The following is an 18,835-nucleotide window of genomic DNA, read 5'->3' as shown; positions in this document are numbered from 1 at the left end:
GCCTAAGTGTGGTGAGGGGTATAACTTGCCTAAGTGTGGTGAGGGGTATAACTTGCCTAAGTGTGGTGAGGGGTATAACTTGCCTAAGTGTGGTGAGGGGTATAACTTGCCTAAGTGTGGTGAGGAGTATAACTTGCCTAAGTGTGGTGAGGGGTATAACTTGCCTAAGTGTGGTGAGGAGTATAACTTGCCTAAGTGTGGTGAGGAGTATAACTTGCCTAACTGTGGTGAGGGGTATAACTTGCCTAAGTGTGGTGAGGAGTATAACTTGCCTAACTGTGGTGAGTAGTATAACTTGCCTAACTGTGGTGAGTAGTATAACTTGCCTAACTGTGGTCAGGAGTATAACTTGCCTAACTGTGGTGAGGAGTATAACTTGCCTAAGTGTGGTGAGGGGTATAACTTGCCTAACTGTGGTCAGGACTATAACTTGCCTAACTGTGGTCATGGCTAATACCTGTCTAATTGTGGATATAAAGGGGAATGTGTGTGTGCAGAAATATATGTTTAATGTACATGTCAAGCCAGGAATGTTAATACTTGTGAGGTGTCAGGCATGTTAATACTTGTGAGGTGTCAGGCATGTTAATACTTGTGAGGTGTCAGGCATGTTAATACTTGTGAGGTGTCAGGCATGTTAATACTTGTGAGGTGTCAGGCATGTTAATACTTGTGAGGTGTCAGGCATGTTAATACTTGTGAGGTGTCAGGCATGTTAATACTTGTGAGGTGTCAGGCATGTTAATACTTGTGAGGTGTCAGGCATGTTAATACTTGTGAGGTGTCAGGCATGTTAATACTTGTGAGGTGCAGGCTGTAACTTGTGAGGTGTCAGGCATGTTAATACTTGTGAGGTGTCAGGCATGTTAATACTTGTGAGGTGTCAGGCATGTTAATACTTGTGAGGTGTCAGACATGTTAATACTTGTGAGGTGTCAGGCATGTTAATACTTGTGAGGTGTCAGGCATGTTAATACTTGTGAGGTGTCAGGCATGTTAATACTTGTGAGGTGTCAGGCATGTTAATACTTGTGAGGTGTCAGACATGTTAATACTTGTGAGGTGTCAGGCATGTTAATACTTGTGAGGTGTCAGGCATGTTAATACTTGTGAGGTGTCAGACATGTTAATACTTGTGAGGTGTCAGGCTCCAGAAATAAAGAAATTGTATACGTGATGGGCACATGAGGAAATCTATCTTGTTATATAATTGTACTGATTTTATTTAATTACCTCTTTGTGGTTCCTGTTTGAAAACTGGAGTCCTTCTGTTGGGTCGATATTTAGGTGGATATAGCTCTTAAAATAACCTACTTTGAACCATATTTATTGTACCGTGTAGCATTAAATATTGATTGGTAATTTTTCTCAAGAGTTTCAAGGTATTGGAGTTTTGTGGTAGAAATTTTCTTGGAGATCATACCCCTAGCTGAGAAGTCACATTAAGATCTGTCAGAGTTATTTCCCTTGATTTACATCCGTACAGCTATAGCTTGACATACCTTTGATATGACAGGAGTATTATTTTACCCTAAGTAGTATTCTTGTGTTATTTGTATGTCCCATTGCTTTAGAGGGTTGTACAGTATTGAAGTAAGACTGTTTTCTATACTACACATAGTATGATGTTGGGAGTGTGACTTTTGTTGATGTGCAGACAGACCAGAATTACCTCCTGACCTCAAATTATCCTACTTTTACAAGTGATTCAATATGGCTGATTTACATAGATTAACAGAGGATGACACTGAAAATATACTTAATTTGGTATAATAAAATGAAGATATACCTTATTTCTCCCCAGATAAGCTCCCTCCCTCCCTCCCTCATACTTTAATTCTAAACCTGGACACTAAGGGAGGGGGCTTATTTGATGAGAGATATGGTAACCTGATTCAAATATATCCATGCATGATGAATTAGTGCACCAACAATGTTGGATGGCTGTAGAAAACAATGCGACCTTGTCACTAGTGCAATCTTGGTTATGAAGCATTCAGCATGAGAAAATGGCAAAATAAAATAATCTGCTTATCCTGAAATTTGTATATCTGTAGTTACCTGTGTGAGTTCGATATAGTTTGGTGCATCAACATAAACCTAATCCTCCTGATAATCAACCTGATAGGTCCATCTTGTCTGATTGCAGTGTATCCTTATACAAAACGAATGATAGGTAATACAGGCCTTGTGGACCTTTTCTCTGAATGTATGAGTGCTATATAATGATTTATAAAAGGATCAATAAATTACAGAAAAACAACCTGTTTAAAGTGTTGTGTTGTCAGTGCTTTGAATGTATGATAGGTGCCTTCAACTCAAATCGGATCATACTGCTCAGAAAATTTAAGGCTGTGTATGTACCACCTTAAATAAAAGGAATAATTTGAGACCGTTGGGGAAGCATGTGATTACCCTGTGAACGTGATTGGTGACACAGCATCAACGTAAAACTGATCCAAGTGATTGAGTCAGGTAACCAAACGAATGTAGAACGACAAAGTTTGTTCCAATTCGTGACCTTAACCTACTTTCAAGGTCACATGGTTCAAATGTACTAAAAAACTATTCAACCAAGAGGTCTTGGACCAGTTACATGTTAATACTTTTTTCAAGGCCACAGTGGTTAAAGGTGTAAAACAAATCTTTACTTAATTTCATTTCAATAACAAAGTCCAAAGTAATGACAATGGTTCGATGGCATGTTGGGAATGAATGTGAATGACCTTGACCGACTTTCAAGGTCACGGGTCAGATGTGGTAAAAAAAACCATGATCTACCTGTATACATCAGGGGTGACTGTTTCGGCCAAGGACATATTGTACATGAAAAACTTCAGCTCCATCATATTTTTAGCTCACCTGCCCGAAGGGCAAGTGAGCTTATGCCGTGGCGCGGCGTCCGTCGTCCGTCCGTCCGGCGTCAACTTTTCCATTCAAGCAACTTCTTCTCAATAACCAAAAGGCCCATAGACCTAATATTGGGCCTGTAGCATGCTGGGGTGAAGGGCTACCAAGTTTGTTCAAATGAATAAAGTTGACCTTCATTCAAGGTCACAGGGGTCAAAAAGGCTAAAATCTTTAAACGACTTCTTCTCAATAACCAAGAGTCCCAGGGACTTGATATTGGGTCTGTAGCATGCTGGGGTGAAGGGCTACCTAGTTTGTTCAAATGAATGACCTTGACCTTCAAGGTCACGTCGATCAAGTATGCTTAAATCTTTAAATGACTTTTAGTGAATAGCCAAAGTGCAGAGAGATATTATATTGGTCCTGTAGCATGCTTTCAAATAACTGCAGGATCCATGTATGAAAAGATCACTGCATTGCAGGTGAGCGATTTGGGCCCATTGGGCCCTTGTTCTTATTTACCAGCAAATTAATGCGGGTATATTTCATAATCCAGGTGGAATTGTCCTGATGTTAAATACAGGTCACCAGATCACTGTAGCGTTCACCACATAAAGGATAAAACCATTTAGAGGATGTTCCTGAATACCCTCTACCTTTAAGATAAAACGCCACAGAATGAGTCGGATCTGGGAATATATCTTATAATGGTTTGGTTTGTATTGTTTAACGTCTAAGTCACTGAAGTATAGTGCAGAAGACACCCAGCAGGACACCTCAGCCGATCACATTATACTGACAACGGGCGGACCAGTCGCCCCACTCTAACCGACTGATCATGAGCTAGGAAACAATATTTAAAAAACAACAACAATCTCTTGCTATCTACCTCATACGTGAGTGCAGATACTGGTAGACTTTTGATAAGAGAAGATGTGTCTTCTATAGAGTAATTGGTCATAAGAATGTCGCGAGCCTTCAATAGTTATAGAACGTATGGTATGTAACCTTGGGAATAGCGAGACACGTCCTGTATTCCGGTATGCTCGGGGGGTACCCGATAAAAGTCGCGGTGACCGACCCCACCTCCGCACTTATATAGAAATTATTATATGTTTCCTATAGTATCTTAATTAATAGGAATATACACGAAATGTACATGAATTAAATTCAATTAATCTTGATAACAGTTTAGCATTGTACCTATATACAATATAACACAATACAAGAGCACGTACAAAGAAATCCATGGTTAGTGGGTACGTATATACACCGTGGTTTACTTACGACACAGGGGCGGGCAACCTGTTAATAAAATAATTCTACATATGTAGTTTAGTGCGTGTGTGAATCCATTATAGCATATCCACGTGTCCCTGTGATATTTATAACGGTACCCATGGGTTAATGGTTTACTAGATTCGTCTGCCGTGAATATTGACATTCGAAGACATTTGTAAAGAAGTCAATCCGTACAATGTAGACGTTTTATACCACTGGGACTAAGGTGAACGACGGACAGTGAGACGGTGTCAGTAATCAGGATTCTGTGTCCAGTGATAATAACTGGAAACAATTATTACCTGGACGTGTGAGAACTCCAGACACTTGTACAGATTGGTACACTCCGTGTTTGTAAGGTATTTTATTAGGGGAGATACCTCGGACTCAACTAAGTACCTCTTACGAAGAATCCCGACCCTAAAGTAGCAACGTAAGTCCTGTAATTGGACCAATTTTACAAGATTGGCACGGTCCTCGACAGTCACTCCCCACCCGGCCCCCAGGGAATCTCCGTGGTCCCCGGGCCGAGTGGGCAAGCGAAACGTCCCGGGACCAAGGGAATGAGTGACAGCAATCCGGAGTTCACCGATATATTTGCTATAACCTCAACGTAAGTATTACTGAAAGGCGAAATATGTATGCGTGATTTCTTACATACCACGTGATTATAGATACACATGAGTATGGATAAATTGTACATGTGTACTGGTAGCAGAGATCTAGATACTAACTTTAGCTATATAAGTCTCTGCTGGTAGGCACAGTTACGTTTGGGTACAAGGAAACTAATTATACACACTGAATGTTTGACAAGCCCGTCATATTTAATAACTATCATTAGGTGATATTAAAATGCAGGTGAACCTACCCTCAAGGAAGATGGACCCATGACCCAAGTACAAAGTTTCAGTGACAAGTAATGCGGGAGATCAGGCCCATTTGTTTTTTGATGTAGGTCATAGGTCAAGATGTAGGTCACAATGAACTATTTTTAGTACATAACACATCTTACCTAGATGAAGCCATATTCTATGAAGTTCCAGACTAGTTGTGTAGGAGATCGAACCCTGAAAAACCTTTTCTTTGGTGTAGGTCAGAAGTCAAAATGTAGGTCAGTGACCTACTTTTGGTACAGGACACACCTCCTCACCTAGATGAACACATGGTCCAAATATGAATTTCACGTGACAAGAAAAGTAGGGAGATGGATCACCCGGGCAAACTTGTCCTTTGGTGTAGGTCAGGGTGACTTACTTCGCATGTGGGTTAATGTTGCGTCCCGTTTTGTTGCTCATTAGTGTATTCATGTAAAAAATACATTGTTGTACATTGTTGCAACTTGTACATTCCAATGACGTCACATTGTCTACAGATCCCGCGTTGTGTCTGCACTGCCTGACACGAAGGCTTCATTCTGTGTTTTTTAGTGTTTTTATTAGTTTTCTTACAATTCAATTGATCAGGTATGATTAAACAACCCCAATCAATATGAGGTGTGGATGTAATTTTAAGTTTAAACGGCATGTTGCGAAAAATACTTCAACTTTCACTTTGACAGTGCATTCGTGATCGGAGCTTCGATCGGCTGTCATGGCAACGACGAGGACGGTGGTTTTATCACAGTGTCGAATTTACAAACTTGCATGTACAGCCGAAAACGTCTAACTATACCTTATGTCTTTGGAAATCATCTGTAAATAATTATTTGAATTAATTACGATCCATTGCATTCGTTTATTAACGTTTGTTCTTTTCTTTATGCCGATTTCGATACTTAAAACACTGAAGAGTTCCAATATTGGAAAATGAACATTAACACTTGCTCTATAAATCGTCCTAGAGCACCCGACTACCCTAAATCAATAACTATGAAACAGGTAAGAGCGTGAAGGTAATTGTATGAGAACAACGAAAAGTGCTGTACATTCTTACGAAAATGACAAACATCGTCAAAATTACTTAAAAAGTAGTCAATTAATCGGCACTTCGTCAATTAAGACCAGTTTATAACGCCGTTATGTAACCATACTTGAATAAATAGAAGAATGTACAGCACTTTTTCTCGGTTTCTTAGCACGATGAATAAGTGCATCATATTTGTTTGTACGACAAAATACATTGGTCGGGTGCTCTGGCCATATTTACCGACCAAGTGTTAATGTAGTCCTTCGTGCCGGTCACGTGACCACGCGAGAACAGGAGGACCGACGAAAACATCCCGATAAAGACGTTGGACACCTAACATTAAAATCCGATCAAGAAAACAAACAGAACTTACCGGGAAATCATTGAATATTGAATTTATATGAAAACATGACGATTTTTGTTCTTTTTAATTATAAATGCAACATTAACCCACATGCGAATTTTGGTACAGAATACCGCCTTACCTACTTTAACCCATGACCCAAATATGAAGTTCCCATGACAAATAGTGTAGGATGGTTGGGTGGCACAGTGGTAACACACCGTTGTCTTCACCTGGGCAGCCGGGGTCCGATTCCCTGATCGGATGTTAAAAGGTATGGGGTCACCTGCCCAACCACGTGGGGTTTCCTCTCACAGTTAGACCTATCGCGCGCTTCCATCCCGGCCAAAAAGCGTGATTAATATAAGCTGATATAACTTGTTTCGCAATTGTTGTAAAATAAATATAGTTTACAAATAGTGTAGGCGACAGAGCCCGGACAAATCTTGTCCTTGATGTAGGTCAAATTAAGGTAAAAACGTCGGTCGGAGTGACCTACTTTTGATGGAGGACACACCGCCTCACCTAAGTGAACCCATGAACCAAGTATGAAATCCCAGCGACAGGTACCCGATAGTGTAGGCGACAGAGCCCGGACAAAGCGTTTCCTTGATGTAGGTCAAATTAAGGTAAAAACGTCGGTCAGAGTGACCTACTTTTGATGGAGGACACCGCCTCACCTAAGTGAACCCATGAACCAAGTATGAAATCCCAGTGACAGGTACCCGGTAGTGTAGGCGACAGGTACCCGGTAGTGTAGGCGACAGAGCCCGGACAATGCGGAAGAACACAACGCAAAACTTTCTCAAAATTGCATGAACATCTTTGGAGCAAGAGAAGCTATGTGTGGAATTTGAGAAGACCATTATTTTACTTCTCGTGAAAAAGCGACAATAACAAGGATGTTTACGGATGGACAGAAGGACATATCACAGAACAAGGACTAAATATTTTGAACAGACACCTATCTGATGGTGGTTGGCTAAAGACGTATGAAATATAGACCCAGCCCTCGGAGTTCAGCTTATATACAGTTATAACCCGCGCCAAAAAGTAGGCAGATAATGGTATTGATATGCACACGTTATCTTGTGGAAAATATTTCTTGCATTCTGATTTTCCTGCTGAATAAACCACTGGTACTTGTGATCAGGGTATGCTTTATGACGTATAATATCAGACGTTATTTATATGGCATTCATTGCCTTTTGAGTTACGATAAAGACAAATATCGCCCGACTTTCAAGGCCTGTAGAAAAATAAACCAGCCTCCCTTAAATCCATGAGATCACTACCAATATAACATTCAGTTCATTTACGTCATACCATCAAGTGGGGTATTATCACTAACAAACTCCCAATTGTTATTTGTACTCTATTGAGTTGATAAGTATTGATTATGATTCAATTAAATGTTCATGTTTTAATAGTAACCTATGATCAATATACTTGTTATAATGTAAGGCGCATACAACATCTGCTTTGTATTGTTGAACGTCGCACGCCAGGACATTACTTCTCCGTCCTCAGTTATAGATCAATTAACAACCCACGTTTTCTGTGATATATAATCAGAGAAGTTCGTTTAGTATGTTTGTATTTTACTTTTATTTAATCCGGAATCTAATTATTTTTTTTTTTTTTTTTATTTATTTCATTTATCAATTTAATAAATTAAGTACAGTAAATGTCGTGTATGATTTTCAGTAAAAAGAGCAGCCATCTGTACGTAAACTGGAGCTGTGACCTTAATAAATCAAAATTTACGAGCTATTGTAATGGCGCAGGCACGTTAGTTTAATGAACACCCAGAGTTAAAATCCAATATTCCACGATCTGTATACAGACAAATGGTCAATATTGACGAGTGCAGTCATTACATAAACAACAAAGAATTGCAATAACTAAGCTACGTTTGTCTGCACATAATCTTGCTATAGAAGTTGGTAGAAGTAGAAACATTGTTAGGAATAATAGACTTTTTAACTACTGTACTCAAAACGAAGTTGAGGATGAATTTCACTTTTTACTTATATGTCCTAAGTATTCAGATTTAAGGAAGAGATTTAATAAAAAATATTATTGGTATAAACCATCGGTCTTTAAAGTTTTAAATTTACTGAATTCAATGAAATAAAGGAACTGCATAGATTAGGTAAATTAATTGTACAGGCAAATAAACAGAGAACGATTTAATATGTGTTTAATTATATTGCAAATTTATTGATAGTACATTATATGTGTTTTAAAAGTGGAAAGATTATTCGATACAAGTAATAAATATCACCATATATAAGTGTTACGATGTAGATTGAACTTTATATTACGTACCTTATGTAATATGTATATATATATATATATATCATGTACATGTTAATGTTGATCTCAAATATGGTATCCTTTGTATTTTGTACAAAACTGATTGGCTGTCAAGCCAAAGGTATTAAAATGAATTGAATTAAATTGAACATCTCGACCTATATGCAAAATGTATATTGAATCCGAATCGTTGGTTCAAATAAATAAACATGCGTTGTTGGTTTTTGATTTGGTGTGAATACGTATACGTTTGTATATACGGCAAATAAGAAAATGCACATGAAGTTGTCTCCCCTGTAATGCTTACCTGTCCGTGTTATCTGAGCGTGTAAATTAACAATAGTACGACTGATTACAATAGCAACGACCATGGCAACCATGTCTACATACAAATCAATCTGTCACTGATACCCGTAAATGGTGGATCAAACACCAATTATGAATAATCAAAGTGTGTGTCACAATAAGTCTAGAAAAAAAATCGTCACAAAATGAATAAAACAGATGACCGAAACAATGCATACATTGACCGGAGACACAATTGAACACGTGTAGACCCTAGAGAGATCCGAGTAACGATCAGTCGAGCGGATGACAACATTTGTAAACAGTAGTGTTTCTTCTGTGTAGAAACCTGAGGACAGCGCTTTCTGAAATGAGACCAATGGCCCCGAGTATATGTCGTGGATAGTACAGGTGTGTTGTAGTAAATATATTGTCACTCGTCTGGCGGGGAATGGAGCACCACAGCTAACATCAGGTGAGTTGTCCGGACCCCACGGGCACCTGTACTGGGTGGCCCGGGCAGATCCATTGGTGGCCTCTGAGGCCTGTATGAGACGTAACGATCGAGTGGATATCTACATACACTAAACATACGGAGTATGTAATGTATCCAAGATAAAAGTAATTAACGATTATTTGATAAATACATCATACATGTATATTAATTAGTTTATGTATATTAATTAGTATACCTACACATACAACAAACACGGGTACAGCATTGTGAGACAATATACACATGTTAAACGGTCCACGTGAGGTGTTAAACACTGGTTACAGAAAATCACAGCTAAAACGAGTATATATTTGTATACATGAAATTAGTCCGAATATCCTCTAATTCCAATACCAGAAGTCCGACATTTGAAGGACAAAATCAAATGCCTGGTGTGGGATATGTCCGTCAAAATGTCAAACATCCGGTGTTTGGGACCAGAGGAAACGTGTACTAATTAATATACTAATATAGATAATGTGATAAGGATGACATTTGTAAGTCGTTTTAGGTGATTGAACAAGATAGACCTTATGACGTTCAAATACTAGTAAGTGTTCACATATTGGCAAGTGTTCAAATATTAGCACGTGTTGAAATACCAGCACGTGTTATAATACCAGCACGTGTTAAAATACTTGCACGTGTTAAAATACTAGCACGTGTTCAAATATTAGCACGTGTTCAAATACTAGCACGTGTTCAAATATTAGCACGTGTTCAAATATTAGCACGTGTTCAAATACTAGCACGTGTTCAAATACTAGCATGTATTCAAGACGAGTTGAAAACATTTTGTTGTGGGGCTCGAACTGGCGATTTAGCTCTCTCTCTCTCTCTCTCTCTCTCTCTCTCTCTCTCTCTCTCTCTCTCTCTCTCTCTCTCTCTCTCTCTCTCTCTCTCTCTCTCTCTCTCTCTCTCTCTCTCTCTCTCTCTCTCTCTCTCTCTCTCTCTCTCTCTCTCTCTCTCTCTCTCTCTCTCTCTCTCTCTCTCGCCCTTTAAACTGACATCATCCTACCAGAGGATTTAAGAGAAATTCTCTTTATACTGAGCTAATGAGAAGACTATTCTTTCCACTTTTACACACATAATCTACACAGTTACCCTACAGCGTTGTAGATTGACCACACAATAATCAGGAGATGGAATCTATTTTAAAAGTCTGACTTTTAGGTCGATAACCATGTTAACTGTGCCCTTCTATTGGTGATGCATCGTGTCACTACGATCTGGACTCTTTCCTTCCGAATCTACGGAGCTGTGTAACTTCCGAATCGATTGACCAACATCTGCAGCACGTCAATTCGTTAGACGTGCCAATTTGTTACAACGTGCCAATTTGTTACAACGAGCCAATTCGTTATAACGTGCCAATTTGTTATAACGTGCCAATTTGTTACAACGTGCCAATTTGTTATAACGTGCCAATTTGTTACAACGTGCCAATTTGTTATAACGTGCCAATTTGTTATAACGTACCAATTTGTTACAACGTGCCAATTCGTTATAGCGTTCAAATTCGTTATAACGTGCCAATTTGTTATAACGTGCCAATTCGTTACAACGTGCCCATTCGTTATGCCAATTTGTTACAACGTGCCAATTTGTTATAACGTGCCAATTTGTTACAACGTGCCAATTTGTTACAACGTGCCCATTTGTTACAACGTGCCAATTTGTTACAACGTGCCCATTCGTTACAACGAGCCCATTCGTTACAACGTGCCAATTTGTTACAACATGCCAATTTGTTACAACTTTTTTGTAACAAATTTGGACGTATGGATTTTGCGTCTCGATTTGTTACCAAGTATCAGTTTTGTTACACCTATATATGTAACAAGTTGGGATGCAAAAGTCCTGTTTAGTACGCCCCAATTTGTTACAAATATAGTTTTAACATATTGACATGTTGTAATAATGCGCATGCAGCGCTTATGTCCACAAAATCAATACCCGCGGTGTCCTAACTCAAGTCATGGGTTTGTTTGGGGAGATTCTAATGCAAATCAATTGAGGTTTCGATCTATGTTCCCCAAGTCCTTCATTTTGAATCTATAGCACGGTTTTATAAGAATTGAAAATTGCATTTACGTCTGTTAGAAAACTACCTTAAGATTTTAAACATCCGTGTACGTTCCATGTCAAACGGGACTTACCATATCCGTGTAGATTATAATTACTGATTACGATGATAATCCACCCGTAATCGGTTTGGTCAGCTGTCGTGACGTGTGATCACACGGCAAAATCTGGGTCACTTTGTTCTCTACACATAACGATGGATATCAAATCCTTCATGTTCATTTTATACCTGCCGTAACATACACTCAGAGACTTTTTTCTATTGAAAGGGGTTTAACCTGCGTCATTAGGGACTTTTGGTCTCCAAATGGACGGTTCAGGGACCTGAGTATAAGAAGGAATTATATTAGGGGGTCATGTCACCACCTTTCCCAGATTTCCTTGTACAGGACTACGATGCGCTCTGGGAGAGATTTGTTGTGAGTGTTTATCAGCCTGGGTCATTTTGAGGCTGGGTTCCTTGTGTAGCAGTTGGTGGCTACCTCACTGAAAGCATACACGAAACCCATCGCATTCCATCCAGAGCAAGAAGGATAGAGTGTCTTGCCCGAGGACACAATCACGGCAGCACAGACCGGCCGGTTTCAAACAGAAACCGCCCCGGAGGTCACGCTGAATTGTACTTATGTCAATGCAGATCGAACGCAGGATCTTACGCTCAACCGATCGGTATATTGCTATAATGTCCCTGCCACCCAACACCCCAACACCCACCACCATTTAAAGAAGAAGAAGATCAGTCTATCTGGATGGGAGTACCGCGCATTGTCCAAACGATCTAGAACGAGTCTCTTTACTTAAAGACATTCAGTACATACCTAAAGGGACAGCGTTGTGTATCCCAAGGTGTGACTTGTTACTGTCACAAATACTCGTCTCGTCTGTCAATACACCCAATATACAAGGAATCACAGACAATAGTCTCGTCTGTCAATACACAATCACAGGCACTCGTCTCGTCTGTCAATACACAATCACAGGCACTCGTCTCGTCTGTCAGTACACCCAATATACAACCAATCACAGACACTCGTCTCGTCTGTCAATACACCCAATATACAACCAATCACAGACACTCGTCTCGTCTGTCAATACACCCAATATACAACCAATCACAGGCACTCGTCTCGTCTGTTAGTACACCCAATAAACAACCAATCACAAATACTCGTCTCGTCTGTCAATACACCCAATATACAACGAATCACAGACACTCGTCTCGTCTGTCAATACACAATCACAGGCACTCGTCTCGTCTGTTAGTACACCCAATAAACAACCAATCACAAATACTCGTCTCGTCTGTCAATACACCCAATATACAACGAATCACAGACACTCGTCTCGTCTGTCAATACACAATCACAGACACCCGTCTCGTCTGTCAATACACAATAACAGACACTCGTCTCGTCTGTCAGTACACCCAATATACAATATTGTGTGTATTAAAGACGAGGCGAGTACCTGTTACGTTATGGTCACTGTCACGGAATCTTTATTTTTCCGTTTGACCATTATTTTATAAGAAATCTGAACATACCACATGTGTACAGATATATCATCTATGAAAGTTGTATACAAGTTTAAGTTTGTGGAACCATAATTATGCAAATACATTTTAAACGGAATGTCATCATATGGAAATATATATTAAAAATGCATTCAGGTATTCAGGTGAGTTTAATTCACTGAAGTTAATAAAATGCTCATTAATCAAAGTTATCCAAACCTATCAATTGATTTAAAACTTCGGTACCATATGTTGCCTCAATGGCATATACGTATGGGTACAAAACAGGCCAAACTGATCTGACGTTCATTGAAATATCAATAGCGAAGACAAGACGGATAGGTGAGCTAAACTCATTACATGTATTTGTTGTATATTTGTGTGAATGGCGAAAATTGATAAGATTACACATATTTATAAATTTATGTCAATCGTGCAAGGAGTGAGACATGCCAACATAGAATCAATGGTACTAGACCAATACCAACTCTACATATCTCCAGTTTTCTGTTCCGTGGTTTTCACCGATAAACAGTATGTGATATATTCTGTTTGAAGGTCATAATGCTAATTAGAATAAATAAGTTTTCCCGTAAATAACACAAATAAAGACACCATAAACATGTTTCTGACCCTTTCTATATTTCAAGGTTTTTCCAAACTTTGTCTTTTCATCAGAAGCTACATGTAGTTGACCAGAATGTCACGGGTTATTCGCCTTTGTTATCGAGCCGAAAGCTGTGAGATAGAGTGTGGTTTTTGATTAGACATTGTCTTGTGCATTTACGTGGCAGGAAAGCGACATTAATGTCAATCACACTAAAAGGATTCGTGACTATTAACTGAGACAAATGTGCCAATGTTTCGTCAGTTGAGTGATTCTGTCAGAAACCATATTTAACACTACTTCCAGGGTTTTTTCTTGAAATTTCCTCAATCTTAACTAATGCTGTTGCGTCCGAAGACCTTAATTCCCTCTTCACAGTGTTCTACTCTCATTAAAACTGTATGTATTATAATCAGGAGATGCAAATGTACTTTCCTGGTAACCATGGCAACGTCTTGCGACTTATTTTGAAACATCACGGGGTATGTGAGGAGATATTGAGGTAAAGGGAGCTATACTGAGTAGAACTAGTGCACGTGTTGTCACACCTATATACAGATCAGGTGGGAGGTTATGTCCGTAGATAACTTTAGGTGTATGGGCGGTAATCCTTCATAACGACAGGATGGTCTACCGAATAAAGAACTGGATCAACATAAACTCGTCCCAGTAACACAGACCGGGGTCAGGGGTCAAGCTATATGTATTGTGTTGAATTTGGCCCACCTCCTAGTGGTGTGGTAAAGGGCTCGTAAAAGAAACAATCCTGCACTGAAACTCTTCTTGAAAAGTAAGGTAGTGCTCTCGGGCCGTCGATGTCGTGAAGTCTTACACCGGAGTCACACGTCTTTGTGTAGACAGTGGCCAAACTATTAGTCTATGAAAAGCCGTAAGTAATTATCAAAGTGCCTGGCCATTCTTAGACATCATTCTTAGACATCATTCTTAGGCATCAAAGTGCTTGGTCATTCTTAGACATCAAAGTGCATGGTCATTCTTAGACATCAAACTGCATGGTCATTCTTAGACATCAAACTGCATGGTCATTCTTAGACATCAAACTGCGTGGTCATTTTTAGACATCAAACTGCATGGTCATTCTTAGACAACAAACTGCATGGTCATTCTTAGACATCAAAGTGCGTGGTCATTTTTAGACATCAAACTGCATGGTCATTCTTAGACAACAAACTGCATGGTCATTCTTAGGCATCAAAGTGCATGGTCATTCTTAGGCATCAAAGTGCGTGGTCATTCTTAGGCATCAAAGTGCATGGTCATTTGGTCAGTCTTCTCACGCGAACAGTTTCAGTCCAACAGGTATCAGGATGTATATGGTTCATGCCAAGTTTAGCCAAGCCACCAATCTTTCTTTCTCGCAGACTAGGGAATGGTCAAGGGAGTCCGACACCACTGCGGTCAAGAGGTCTATAAGCCTCGAGCCAAGAACGGTCAATATAAGTCTCGACCAAGAATGGTCCCACGACCTATAAGTCTTGAGTTAAAAACGGGCAAGTGATCTTTAAGTCCCAAACCAAGCACGGTCAAGCGATCTAAAAACCTCGAGCCAAGAACGGACAATTGATCTGAAAGTCTAGAGCCAAGAAGGGTCAAGCGGTCTAAAACTCTCGAGCCAAGAACGGTCAAGCGGGTCGCCTCTTCCCTTGTTTGTTAGCCGTATCTTTACTTTCTACAATATGTTATTAATGTAAAAACTGAGACGCGCTAATATCGGTCTTCAGTCAGGAGTATTCTGAGTGATATGTACAACAATAACTCCAATCTATGATACAAACAATAGGACATATTGATGACCTACTGGACAATCTCTCGTACAGAATGTCGAGTTTTACTAAAGTGTTAAATATCCACCTCGTAGTAAACATATTGGAGATGTATCTCTGTAGGGCGCTACGTTTAGTGTGGGCGTATCTGTAGTTCCGTTGTGGTGGATTTATTACTTTGCCAGTTACGGCAATATAAAGTCTTGGACGTACAAGTAAGATCGGCAATATAAAGTAAGACGTACAAGTAAGATGTGGGGTTGTTTGCCTGGTATCATCAGTAGCCGAACTCTACTGTACGGTTTCCAAAATTTTCGTTTCTGGCATGTATGCTCCTCCATACGTGAATAATCCTTTTTTTCACTTTGATGTGTGTCCCCATCTGTCCCCTGATGTTTTACCTGCGCATGCTCTTTGTCAACATTCCGACATGGAACAGGCTGGCTGTTTGCTGTGGCGAGGCAGCTGTTCTCGTAATTTTGACGAGAGGTTTGTTTTTGTAGATAGCGTGTAGACCTGTAGTAAAACATAAACGTTAAACGAGAAGTCAACCTTGACGTATAATATTATACTGATATCGTCACAGTCACACATTCTCTGGTTCTTTAGAGAACATTAATTCAATCTTTCCGAAGTAAGAAAATTCGCTTAATTAATTGGGAATGTATTTCGAACTTGATTGGCATTTGAAATGCGCATAAATTGTGCATATTGGAATGAAACATATGTTTCTGGAACTACGTGTATATCATTTACTTTGTGATATATTATCTTGATGTTTGGAATCAATTAAACAAAGACGAGATATTAGAAGTGAGCCATGAAGATGGATATTTAAGATTAACAGTAATGTGGGTGACTGGGTGAAGGACTCCTTTGAACACGAATCACACACACGTGTTGTAAAGTTGAAGGTAGAATATGACCTCACCTCTACTAGAATACACACACGTTAAACACACTTATATACTATGTTGGGTACAATACTGTATAACAGTGTTATTGAGGATATCATGAAGATCATATTTTCTGATTCAATTCTCGAAGCTATGGTACGAAGTATTTTTGGTTGAGGGTTCAGGTTGGAGGGGGTGGGGCATTATGGAGCGAGCAAGTGAAGGCGGCTTGCCCAGTTGATGCCAATACAAAGAAAGTTATCCAGTACTAGACCTATAACGTGGAAACCCCGATATTTATATCGGAGCCCATTAACGTTATCACGGTGTACCCATGCCCTAGGTTCTATACTGTCTCGGGATAATACCGAATGAATTGAAACTCTTCTTGTTTGGAGGTGCAATACCAACACCGGCTTTGTCTGCCTTAAAAAATGCTGATGTTCCAGTGCACGTGACTTTATACTAATATTTATCGTTTTTTTCTTTGTTTTACTTGTTTTCTCACCGATGATGTTTGTCTATGTAACACTGGCGCTACGATGTATCGTACATATTGGCTCTGTGTTTAATAATATTTGAAATAATGTTTTAAAGAAGACAACTTCATAATATTCTAAGACGTCAAGACGCAATCATATTCAAATTTCGTCTTTGAATAAGATCATTTTTGGCGCACAATCATGGCATACCTGTTGATGACGTCATGTTATTCCCGTCATTTGAAAATTATTTTTCTGTCTACAGGATGGGGTGTGGATCCAGTATGGACTCCTTCGACGAGCCCAAAACCGTGGTGGTTTTCGGGGCTACGGGTTTATTAGGAGGGTCGGTTGCACGTGCATTGTTGAACGATCCTTTCAAGTTCCGAGTGAGATGTGTCACGCGGAGAACAAATAGCGACAAAGCGCGGGAGTTGGCGGAACTTGGTAAGATCGGAGTAGTCCGAACGGACGGTTCTAGAAGTTACATTTTATTTTGTGTTGTGTGTTATATTTTATTTTGTGTTGTGTGTTATATTTTTTCTGTCATTGAACGGTTGTTATTCTTGTTCTCTTGTAAATGCTTAACCACATTTTTGCTCACTTTAAAAACATGTGTGTTATGTGATGGTTAAATACAACTTTATCTTAAACATCTCTTTACAGGACTCCAGTACGTTAGAAACATCTTAAGTCCCCGAGTTGTTGTATTTGACCATATTTTGTTGATATTTCAATGTTTTGATGTTAATGCAGATAAAATGTTACCTTGGACTTATTCAAAATTATGTTGGATGTGTTAAATCATTTCCCATGTAATCTGCAGTCATGTCTGCCATGGGCCTAGTAAAGAACTAAGAAATTCAGGTTAATGAGAGTCATTTCAGATCAAAGAACTTCAAAACTGTTAAGGAAAACAGTCATTATATTTTTCTTTTATATCTGCTTGTAATGAGAAATAAGATAAGATTTATTCATAGGCAAGTAACATTTAAATTCAGACGGGCTAGTAAATTTCAACATTTCGGGGCTAATAAATTTCAACATTTCGGGGCTAATAAATTTCAACATTTCGGGGCTAGTAAATTTCAACATTTCGGGACTAGTAAATTTCAACATTTCGGGGCTAGTAAATTTCAACATTTCGGGACTAGTAAATTTCAACATTTCGGGGCTACTGTAAATTTCAACATTTCGGGGCTAGTTAATTTCAACATTTCGGGACTAGTAAATTTCAACATTTCGGGGCTAGTTAATTTCAACATTTCGGGACTAGTAAATTTCAACATTTCGGGACTAGTAAATTTCAACATTTCGTCCTGATCTTCTACCAAACTGTGGGGTATATATGTAGGATATTTATCTGTAGTAAATGTTTGGTAAAATTGATTGACCTTTACCAACATTGAAGGTCAAATAAAAGAAGGAAGTGAGCAGACTGGTGAGTGATTAGAAAGTCTAACGGTTCTGAATGAATTTGTATTCCATTATTTACATGAATCATCCTACTTTTTCATTGTTCAGGTACTTACGGTAAGCGTTTACATCAGTACAACATGCATGCGCAGGCCTCCATGTGGAGGCGTAACTCAAAATAAAGCATGTTTGGGGGAGGTAGACGAGATATTATTCCAGGTTTAACCTGCATGCCTACCAGAACCCATTTTGTACCACCTCCCGGGGAATGTAGGGGACCAATGGGCTCATTGACAAGGGTATTTCCCCTCCACAGGAGAAGTTTCCCTCCCCCAGGGGAAAGTTTTATGGCCACGGTTAGAAGTAAACCAGTTTAAGTTTTACAGGCCACTTACATATTTACTGTCATTTTGTGTACTGAATTTATCCAGCAATAAGCTCATGTCTGGTAACAAGTCCACTTGTTGTCCTGTGTAAGTTCCAAAAGACAGAGATCTGGTTTTAGCTTCATGGGCTAATATTACAAGATAAAGCATCCTTGGTAATGAAGGATTAAAGTCTGTTTTTGGC

At 39.2% G+C, this 18,835-nt stretch overlaps 2 protein-coding genes across 11 annotated transcripts in view; both read left to right on the top strand.

The window, feature by feature from the left end:
* LOC117317096 overlaps positions 1-18,835 on the top strand; it is a 43,147-nt gene that overhangs the window by 6,898 nt on the left and 17,414 nt on the right. The window lies entirely within an intron of this gene.
* The window catches only part of LOC117317097 (nmrA-like family domain-containing protein 1), a 38,063-nt gene continuing 23,842 nt past the window's right edge, over positions 4,615-18,835 (top strand). For 4 of the 10 annotated variants that reach the window (XM_033871894.1, XM_033871893.1, XM_033871891.1 and 1 more), the window contains exons 1-2: positions 4,616-4,744; positions 17,115-17,296. In XM_033871894.1, the coding sequence (XP_033727785.1) occupies positions 4,695-4,744; positions 17,115-17,296 (232 nt within the window). In that variant the 5' untranslated portion in view covers positions 4,616-4,694. Of the gene's footprint in view, positions 4,745-9,206; positions 9,462-17,114; positions 17,297-18,835 lie in introns of those variants that run through there. The other 6 variants (XM_033871892.1, XM_033871890.1, XM_033871889.1 and 3 more) reach the window with 4 other exon arrangements.

Source organism: Pecten maximus, chromosome 18, assembly GCF_902652985.1.
Source record: "Pecten maximus chromosome 18, xPecMax1.1, whole genome shotgun sequence".
NCBI classification, from domain to species: domain Eukaryota; kingdom Metazoa; phylum Mollusca; class Bivalvia; order Pectinida; family Pectinidae; genus Pecten; species Pecten maximus.
Note: the sequence above shows the minus strand (reverse complement) of the source record. Positions and strands in the feature narration are given on the sequence as shown.